Here is a 10,412-nt window from a genome sequence, read left to right as displayed (position 1 = left end):
AAAATAATGGCTATGAGAAGGTTAGAAAATCGGCCCATGAGCGCCGGGGCACACCACATCGACGGCGTGGGTTCGAATCCCAACCGAGACCGGATCCCCCTCTGTACGAGAGGACTGACTCTCCACGTGCACATAGAGCAGAAGTCTCGTAAGTCCTTAACGGGCAGGCTCGCCAAGAAGGAGTGTCGTATTCTAAATTTGATGAGGTTGGGAGGTCATGTAACGAACTTTCCCAATGTAATTGCAGAAGAACTCGAAAACCGGAGAATATCCGATCCATATAGCAACGCTGTCCATGGACAAGAACAACCGAGCAGCACTGTTGATCTCCAACAATATTGAAATTGAACAAAAATATAGCCATCGGACAGCGCAGTAACCACTGCCCGAGCCGAATCGGATATCAGTAGAGTTGTGTAATTCCGATTCAGATTCATGAATCTGAATGACTCTATGCTACGTTTATGTTAAAAAGCAGGAAAGTAAAGCCCGAAACATGCAAGCAATAGAAGGGGAGAGGACACCCTTTTCCACGAGCATCCACGTGAAGGGGAGTGGCCATGGCGCAGCGGTAGCGCGAGGATACACCACACCACAGGTGGGGGATAGAAGATTTACGTGATTGTGAGCGCAATGCTCACCGATCGTTTATCACCGTGTGGAAGCTTCCGGGCGTATCCTGTGCTCCGAGCATCAGATGGAACATATCCTACAGAAGCTCTCCGAGGAAATGGGAGCACTCAAGCATCAGCTTGCAGCTTGGTCAGCACCAACTTTTTAATATATGAGCGCTGGGTGGCCCGGAAACATGGACGGGTGGACTTCTATCTGTCGCAGGTGCTGACGGGGCACGGATTCTTCCGCCAGTTCTTTGCCACAAAGAAGTTCATTCGATCCCCGGGCTGCCCGGACTGCCCAGGCGTGGACCAGTCGGCTGAGCACGTGTACTTCCAGTGCCCTTGTTTCGGCGAGGTACGCGAGCGGCTCCTGACTGGCCATGGCATGCAGCCAGCGACTCCGGACAACTTTAATGAGTACCTGCTGCACAGCCCGGAGGCTTGGGAGCGGGCAGCCGAGGCGGCGAGGATCATCTGCTCCAGGCTGCAGCAACAGTGGACCAGGGAGCGGGCAGCCGAGGCGGAGCGAGGGACCGCGGAGGCCAGACAGCGAGCCACTGTGCGTGCGGAAGCTATCGCGGCGGCTCAGGAGCGCCGAAGGACGGGTCGCTTCGGTCGGGATCCGACACTCCGAGGAAGAATTTTGGCGATGGAGGAGCCCGCCAGGACAGCTTTTAGGAGACGGGCACGGCAGCTGCTGGGCAAGATCAGGCGGCTACGAGGAAGACGACACCGGATGCCTCCAGCAGTGTACACGGCAACCATGGCAAGAAATGTAGCTGCGCTCAATTTGCACGACGCGGCTATCGAAAACCAGCCAGCAGCAGCAGCAGCCTTATGGGAGGCTGAAGAGAACCTCCGGCGCGCTCGACGTGAGCGACGAAACGAGCTCCAGCGGGCAAATCGCGCAGGAAGAGTGCACTGAGGCCAGCCAGGCCATGTAATAAATGGAAAGAGAGGCCCCGATCGGGGAGTGCGTTAGTAGGGCTAAACGGCCAGATGCCCGCCCCCACACAGCTCTACCGTGTAGGTGCATGCTGTGTGGGGGCAACGTAAGGGCTAGAGAAGGGAGTAGTTGATTTTCCTGTAAAACTGTGATATTAGTTAAGCTATATTATTTTACGAGGAATAAAAAAACGAACCCTTATGCAAAAAAAAAAAAAAAAAAACTTTTTAATATATTAATAACTTTGCCTCGCTTAGTAGGTTTCGCTAATCGTTCAATACATTTTTATAGGTCGATAAAGTTATCTATCTACTGGAATTTATCATCGCGTACGCTTTTTCCTTATCGATGGATAGAGAGTTATCGGTCGATAAGGGAACCAGTTTTCTGGCTGTCAAACAGCTACTTTTCTGTGGAAGTAAAAATCGCATGGACGACATTCGTCATCCAATCGGATCCAAGTAACCCTTTTTTACTGTTCAAATGAAGAATTGTTAAACAAGTGAAACCAATTAAAATCAATAAAATCAGTGCATTTGGAGAAAAGAACGAATTGTGTTGCTCGATTACTTTTAATGTTCAACATGTAAAAATGACAATAGAACAAACAATCGCAACATAAAAAATACATATTATCAATCAAATGGGTGGTTGTGGAAAATAATTGTTAACGTAAGAAATATGTCCTCCACGCCACTAATCAATTACACAAATATCCTTCACGACCCATGGATTGGCAGACGACGGTCAATCATGAGATATACCAAACCGCGTGCTGGCACGTCAACTTATGACCTCGTGCTGGTACGTCACATGGGAGAGTCTGCTATGGGCGGCTCTCCCACTCGTGGGAAATGAAGAGGGGATCTTTCGCCAATAAAACCATCGATCATTGGATCGATGGGTCTCTTCTCCTATCGTTGGATAACGCGATAAGACGCAATCAAATTTTACGTGAATCTTTCTTGCCTTTTTGGTGTTCTCCACGCGACTACCTTCCCGCTTCGTGAAAACGAGCTTCGTGATTAAATGTGACCAAAATTCTGTGTGATTACTTAAAGTGAAATACTTTTCTACGTGATACCTGAACATTGGTGACATTATCCTCGTGATAAAAAAGAACATAGATTTTCGTCGTGACACAACGAACAGTAGCGATCACATTTTTACTCATTCTTTAATATCCTTTTCTCTGATTTAAAGTTGGCTCATAAAGAAATCACTCACTTACGAATGACCAATCACGCAACAGAGTTGAAAAATATATCTTGAATAAGTTATTTGTGTGTGGAAGCACTCAATAAATTAATGCTAGTGTAGAAGCATTGAATACATTGATAAATAATTGTGAAGACGTCAACATATTATAAACCTAACAACCCTCTTGAACAAAAATAGTCAAATCAGTTCAATTTTTTTTCGCTTTGTGTGCGCCTAGTGAACCGTAATAATAGTCAAACGAGTTGCGCAACTGAACCTGGCAGGCAAAAGTAACTCTCTTCGATTTGCTCAGATTTCCGGAGTTCTTAATTTGATTAATGATAATAAGCTCAAATAAGGTTCGGCACCCGATAGTGCCACAAGAACAAACCATTCAAGTGGTTTAAAAAGAATTCAACGTTATCTTTACCAAGCCCATCATTCCGACCAGCGGCACCAATTGGCATCCCGAACCAATCTCACGCAGTAGCAACGGCCGGGTTCAATTGACGCCCTATGCAGGAAACGTTTGACATACCTGCAAGACATTTCTAACGGTTTCTGTTAAAAACTTCTCAGCACCAAGAAAAAAAGCTCTTCATTTTTGTTTGGTTTACACTAGTGATGAGAAAATCGGCTCCGTCCGTTTCCGAACTAACGACTCCGGAGCCGATACCGAACTAACAGCTTCGGAGCTGGTTCCGAACTAACAGTTCCGGAGCCAACTACAACAATAGCAAAAATTTTTGAAAATTACCATAACCGACAAATTGAACACGAAAACAAAACTAAAGACGATTATCAAAAATTTCCTTTTTTTTGTAATAAAATCAAGATGTTTTATTCGGGATGAACCCACCTGGATAGTAATCACTTTGCATCGGTTAACGTAATGACGTTTCGGTGCGGATGGATCAAGGTGTATAAATTAGAAGGTGAAGTCGTCCAGTGTGAAATGACATTTCATGACTTGACATAACACTTCTGGGGTATTCATATGGGTTTTGAGGGGGGGTATCGGAAAAGGATTAGGCTTTTGACATAACTCTTCTCAAATATGGCACCCCTTCCAAAGCGACATAAAGTCACCTTCTATATTTATACACCTTGCGGATGGATATCGTTCTGACATATCCCAGCCCGCAGAATTGAGAGAATTTGTCAAGGTGTATAAATATAGAAGGTGACTTTATGTCGTTTTGGAAGGAAGCCATATTTGAGAAGAGTTATGTCAAAAGCCCAATCCTTTTCCGTTACCCCCAAGATGATTAAATACTGAATAGGTGACTTTTTAGTAGGTATTTTTTTAGAAAATGGCGACCGAGGCTTTTGACAGCATGGTGATAAACAGCATAGAATGTAAACAACTATGCGAGTAAAGAGAAGGTACGTGAGGTGAAACTTCGATACATTTCGTCGAAAAATCGGCGACCTACTACGGCCGACGGCTTCTTAAACATTTTCCATGCGAACAAAACGAAAGGAATTGAAGAATCGGTTTGTTTGGTCCTCGAGCATTGTTGTTTGTTTATCTTCTAAGGACGATTCCCGCCAAATTTGAGTATCAGCATACTGTCAAAAGCTATTTTTCGATTTTTTGCAGTGTAGACGTCAAAATGCTCTACATTCCGCGAATCGCGCTAGGTTTTTTTTGCATGGAGTTCAGCGCCTGTCATGCGACGTCGCGTTACGCGACGGTGCAGTCTGGAAAGCGTGTCACACGTTTCTACTTCCAGAACGGATGGTCAGTTGTAGGGTTCTGAATGAATGCTTTGACTGGCATTTCTATTTTTGGATACGAATCGAGTGATTGAACCAGGGAGGGTGTGAAAAGTTCTAGAGTAAAGCGCGCTACCGGTTAGGCTATTTGATAGTGGATTCCACCCGTCGTTAAAAGTGCAACATAAACACTGGAGAGCGGGCGTGCGGTTTTGCTTTCGCCTTTTCGCTTATCTTTCTTCGCAGTCGCTGCAGCGTTTCGTTCGCAACAGCGTTTTATCAAAGCTCTGCATCGGTTTTGTTTTACCCACCGATACGTCGTGCTTTTTGATCAGATGTTCGTTGACCATGTGAATCGAACTATTTCGGATTGATTACTTTATGAAATTATGAATAATAAATCGATCAGGTATTTGGCAAACTGGTGAGCATTTTTTTGTGATTTTGTGACGCGATATGAATTGTAAAAAAAAGTAATTTCGCGCTCATTCAACTAAGGTGGTTGACTTTCCAGTGAATAACATGGACCTTGTAGCGACAAGTTCAAGTTATGTTTCTTACTCAGCGAAGCAAATGTATTTCATGTTAGATTTCTTATTGTCTGATCTGCGAGCAAACATTTTCCGCATCACGATAAATTCAACAAATATTTTGAGAATCATATTTGGCTAACACCGTGCATTGAAAACGTTGTAAACGGAAGTATTATCAGTTGGAAATCAATCAATTGATTTGAAAAATCGATCGCTGCCGTTGGCAAAGTTTTGAATCTAGAAAGCGAACTGCCGGAGCGAACATTCGAGGACCGGGTGTGTGGAACCTGAAGCGGCGGTGTTGGGACGAGGTGGGGAATCGGAAACTTTAAAACGACGACAACTCTTCCACTTCGCTGGCCCGACTGCGATGATAGACGCGGTAATGGAAGGAGGTGGAGAGGAGGATCCTCTATCGGGTCTGGCGAAGTAAAAATGGGTGACTCGGAAGAATTGATAGGAGAGGGAAATGGAGCACGGCGAAGAGGGGTAAAAACCGAAGTTTCGTAGGCTGCTTTCTAGTGGACAGAAGCGAGATAGCGCCATACAAAGTGCTCGGGGTAACTCAGTCTTGCGAGCTAGGATGACTTTAAAAACAGGGAACTCAAACCTTACGCCCCTTGGGGAAGCTCTCATCGATCACATTTTTTCTTGGTCACGTACGCCATCGGCTTCAGCCGAATTCCATCCACACTTTTAAATCCCAAAATCGCGAATGCGTTGCCTGCTTATCATTGCTTTAAGAGTAGGAGCTGAAACAGATATCCACACTTCAGTTCTTCGAGCCCAACCGCCCAGTGCAGTGTGTTTCGCAGTCCAGTGCAGCCTCTGTCGATCGGTGAACTAACTCCCCAGTTAACCATGAACTTATTTCAGGATCGAAAACAGGTATAAAACATCAACTATACCACCAGTGGTGTTGGACTTAGTTTAAAATTACATTTGTTCTCCAGGCTGCATTAGAGAATGCGTTGCTGCTTTCCGATTTGAAGAAATTTCAACAAGCCCTCAAGAATGGAGCCAGAGTTGACGTGCCCGTGCGTGGGACTTACTACACGATCTTCGAGACGGCTTGTAATACCAGGAGAAGATACGAGTTTATCAGGGCGTGCTTCAATGAGAATTTATCCGACCCAGACCCAAGACTCAAGGTAAGTGCGACGGATTAGTGCTGAAGAGATTACATTTTACTTACGCTTTGGATATTCGGTGACAGAAAAATGAGAAGACCGACGAATATCCTATCCACCTGGCCGCGTTGTCCATGGACAAGGACAACCTGACAGCCCTGTTGGATGGCTGCCCGCAACTTGACACCGTAGTGGAGCAGAGGTACAGAGATAGAACGGCGCTATTTCTGCTGTTCGAGCGACTAAGCAATTCCAACTGGTCTAGGACAACCAAGTGCATACAAGTGCTGTTGAATAATGGGGCGAACATAAACACCCACGATCGAAATCAAGTTACAGCAATCGAGACGCTGCTCAGGGGAAAGGAGCTGTGGCGAAAGAAAGTTCTGCAGCGCTTCCTGGACACTGGCAAATTGTTATTGAACCCCGAGTTGAGACGAAAGATTCAACGGGTATTTCCAGACATAAAGCTACCGGAGGGCGATGAGAGAAAATTGCCAATCTGGATGCTGATGCTGGAAACCAAGAGCGATCAAGAATGTATCGAAAACTATGAGCGCGAGGCAAAAAAGGATCAGTTTACGGCGGAGGAAACCAGAACGATGCTGTCGTTGGCAATCAAAGAAGGTAAGGAGCAAATGGTGCAGAAACTGTTGGAAAAACAAACAAGCGACGAGGAAAGAAAAGTGCTGCTGGCGCACGGTCTCGTCGTTTGCTGCAAGTATGGTAAGGATCATACCCTCGAATGTCTGCTCAAAAAGATCACGCCCGATATGGTCGAGGTGATGAACGAACATCCACTGCTTTCGATGCTGACCAAGCAAATCAACGAAAACTCAGACAAGCGGCAGTGCAGCTTCTTCAAGTGCATGGAAAAGATCCTGGAGGACTCGCGGATCGATATCAACAAAACGGACTACCAAGAGTTCACCGCGCTGCATTACGCGGCCAAGTTTCAGCTGGAACACGTCCAGGAGTTGCTACTCACGAATGGCGCCTACCTTGGTGGCGTAGATCTGTTCGGTCGGGCACTGATCTGCGAGCTGAATCCGTACTTGTTGCGCCAACACCTTAACCGATGCGTGACCGATAGCGGAACCAACCCGGACGACCAAGACTATATGATAAATGTGAACTTTCGTAACTTCCAGTCGCCGACGCATACCGACGAAATGTTACCAATTGTGCGATTGGCTCAATCGTTCGCCGGTAGGGAGCTCCTCGGTCACCCAGTGCTTGCGAGTATCCTGCTGATCAAGTGGCTGCGAATCAGTGTGTTCTTCTACCTGAACCTCATCATATGCTCCATGTTCTTCTTCTCCTTCACGGCATTCATGGTGTTTTACTACGGCACTGATAGCCACAATCTTTCCATGTGGTACTTCCTAGCACCCGCATTTCTGGGGCTAGCGTACATAACCGTCCGCGAGCTCACCCAGTTTGTGCTCAACGCACGCTCCTACATCAGATCAGCGGAGAACTACATCGAACTAATGCTGATCGTATCCGCAGTGACCGCACTGACACTCCACTTCACCTCTGGTGACGCTCAAATACGCAACATTGCCGAGGTGTGCGCCATCATGCTGTCTACGGTGGAGTTTACAGTGCTGCTAGCTACGATTCCTCGGCTTTCCTTCTGCACCCACATGGTGATGCTGAAGACGGTGGCGAAAAACTTCATTCAGTGCCTTGCCCTCTACTCGATGATTCTGGTGGGATTTGCGATCAGTTTCTATACCCTTTTCCGAGGGCCCAATGGAAATGGTGGCGCAATTAATGGCAATAACAACGCGACTGACACCGAAGAATCTAACCCGTTCAACGACTTCGGAATGCTTTCGATGGCTCTGTTGAAAACTACGGTCATGATGACAGGTAAGTGACCATTCCACGATAGTCTGTTAAGTAAAGCCTTTACTATTTGCTGGTTTAATAATGCATCCGCAGGTGAGTTTGAGGCTGCCGAATTGAAACTTCATCAGTCGTGGGGATACTACGTACTGTTCGGGTTGTTCCTCTTTTTCGTCCCGATTGTGCTGTACAACCTGATGAACGGTTTGGCTGTCAGCGACGCTACGGTAAGTACAGGGAGGGGAGCGAGGAAGATTGTTTGTGCCTTTGCTTTTATGCCACTCCTTTTTTTCTTCCCATAGAACATCCAAATGCAGTCGGAGCTTATCGCCATCAGGCAGAAGGTATTTGTCATCAACAGTTGCGAAAGTACACTGAAAGCTTTCAATCGCATGCGAAAAGTGTAAGTACGGGCAAACTCGTCGTCTTCTGTTTCTATTCTTAAAGTTGATCTTTGTTTCAAGATGGAACTGTTGCTTCGATGGCCAACCGGTAGAAATGATGAACAATTTCGAATACATCTGCATCAGTCCGAACAAAGGCAACAGAATCCTGGTGCCATGTAAGGTGATTCCGGATAACACGCCGAACGTTGACGAGCTAGAACTAAAGGCAGTGACCGTGGTTAATGGTATAACTGCTGATGTGGCTGCTGCTCAAAGAGCTCCCACCAATAGAACGGCTCCTGCTCCACAAGTGGCCTCTACTGCAGATAAAGCTCCCGCTACTGATGGAACCTCTACTGATGGTGGGGCTCCTGCTGCTGGAGAGGTTGTTGTTGTTCAACCAGCCCCTATTGCCGAGGAGATTGTTGCGACAGAGGCGACCACCGAAGACACCTACATGTTACATCATTCATCCGATTCTGACCAGGAGCCGACCTTATCCGAGCTGCCCGGCAGAATGCACGATACGGTCGTTATGGCCGCACGTGGCATTCTGTGCTCGAAACGCGACGATGCAACCAACCGAATCGAGATCTGAAGATACAGCAAAACAGCTATCACTAGTCGCAGGAGATCGCCACAATGAACAACTTGCTTAAGGCCAAACATCAGCACGGGCATCCGCAGCTGGGTAGTTATCCCATCCAACAAGCCGGTAAATACGGAGCGTAGCGTAAACTTTACCTTTGCCATTGCTATTGCTTGCGAAAGTTAAAATAAAATAGAAGTGTTCTTACTTGGAATAATTAGGGAAAACAACTATCTAACAAAATAACTGCAGTTCAGACTGTAATATATCAATGACAGAAAATAGTCTCCGACTTGAAATAACTCTTGGTTGATATGGAAAAAACACAAACGAATAAAATCCGTTTGGAAACATGATAGCAGAGTTTCACGAATTTTAAAAACATACTGCGAAAGCTGAACGTATTGGCACAGAAGCCAACGATCGGGCTTACAAGACAAAGTTCGCGTAGCGTACGACAGAGCTGGCCGGTAGCGGCTGTAAGTGTGCGGAAGCATGGAATATATTGATATTTGTATGGAAACATTGAATAAATTGATAAATAGTTGTAAAGCCGTCAATGCATTTCAAACATAACAACCCTCTTCAACAGAAATAGTCAAATCAGTTCATTTTTTTCGTTTTGGGTGCGCCTAGTGAACCGTAATCTAAATGGATTCGCAGAATATATGCTCATAACGGTCAAACAAGTTGCACAAGTGGCCACATACGTTACATTGTAGTGATAGCATTATCGAAAAATTTAGTCAGCGAATGTTGTGCCCGACATGTGCGGCATCCTCTGGCCGCTATCAACTCTATTTGGTCCGCACGGTTAAAAAAATAAATGTTCTTGCCCTTTATTGAAAGAAGTATGTTTCATGACCTGGACCTGGCGGGCAAAAGTAACTCTCTCCGATTTCCAAGAATTAGTCTTAATTTGACTAATGATGATAAGCTCAAACAAGGTTCGGCACCCGATAGTACCCCAAGAACAAACCGTTCGATTAGTTTAAAAAGAATTCAAGGTTGTCTTTTCCCGGCCCTTCCTAACAGCACTTCCCAATCGGCATCGCAAACCAATCCCATGCAGGGGTCAGGGCGTCAACGGCCTGGTTCAATTGACGCCACAGAAGCGTCGGATCGTGATGTTTATTTTTTGTTCTTCTATCTGAATTTTACATACAAAACAACAAAGTCAAAAAAAACCCAACGCCCCTTGGAAAAGGACTTGTTGGTCACATTTTTTCCATGGTCACGTAGGCCATCGGCTTCAGCCTTTAAGCAGGTTTGTCCAACTCAAGAGGTCTTCATTTAATTTAATACATTTGTCATGTAAGATTACGTAAAATATAACGCACTAGGAAATACTAAATCCGAATTCGTTCCACACTTTTTAAATTTCAAAACCGCGAATCATTGCTTTCAACACAGTTTGACAAGCCTGCCCGGAAACATT

General features: G+C 45.6%; 1 protein-coding gene across 1 annotated transcript; it reads left to right on the top strand.

Moving 5' to 3' along the window:
* Positions 1-5,876: 5,876 nt before the first annotated feature.
* LOC131284328 (transient receptor potential cation channel protein painless-like) lies at positions 5,877-8,983 on the top strand. The gene is made up of 6 exons (XM_058313183.1): positions 5,877-5,903; positions 5,969-6,166; positions 6,232-8,023; positions 8,096-8,226; positions 8,302-8,402; positions 8,464-8,983. Exons 1-6 carry the CDS (start codon positions 5,877-5,879, stop codon positions 8,981-8,983), a joined length of 2,769 nt encoding a protein of 922 aa, XP_058169166.1.
* The last annotated feature ends 1,429 nt before the right edge of the window (positions 8,984-10,412 follow it).

Source organism: Anopheles ziemanni, chromosome 3, assembly GCF_943734765.1.
Source record: "Anopheles ziemanni chromosome 3, idAnoZiCoDA_A2_x.2, whole genome shotgun sequence".
NCBI classification, from domain to species: Eukaryota; Metazoa; Arthropoda; class Insecta; order Diptera; family Culicidae; genus Anopheles; species Anopheles ziemanni.
This window is presented reverse-complemented; position numbering and strand designations above follow the sequence as displayed.

Bases quoted from the DNA above. Each gene is read 5' to 3' on its own strand.
- LOC131284328 (XM_058313183.1), top strand. From the start codon at position 5,877: ATGAACTTATTTCAGGATCGAAAACAG. The intron at 5,904-5,968 runs GTATAAAACATC...TTTGTTCTCCAG, and splicing joins TATTTCAGGATCGAAAACAG to GCTGCATTAGAGAATGCGTT. The intron at 8,024-8,095 runs GTAAGTGACCAT...ATGCATCCGCAG, and splicing joins AACTACGGTCATGATGACAG to GTGAGTTTGAGGCTGCCGAA.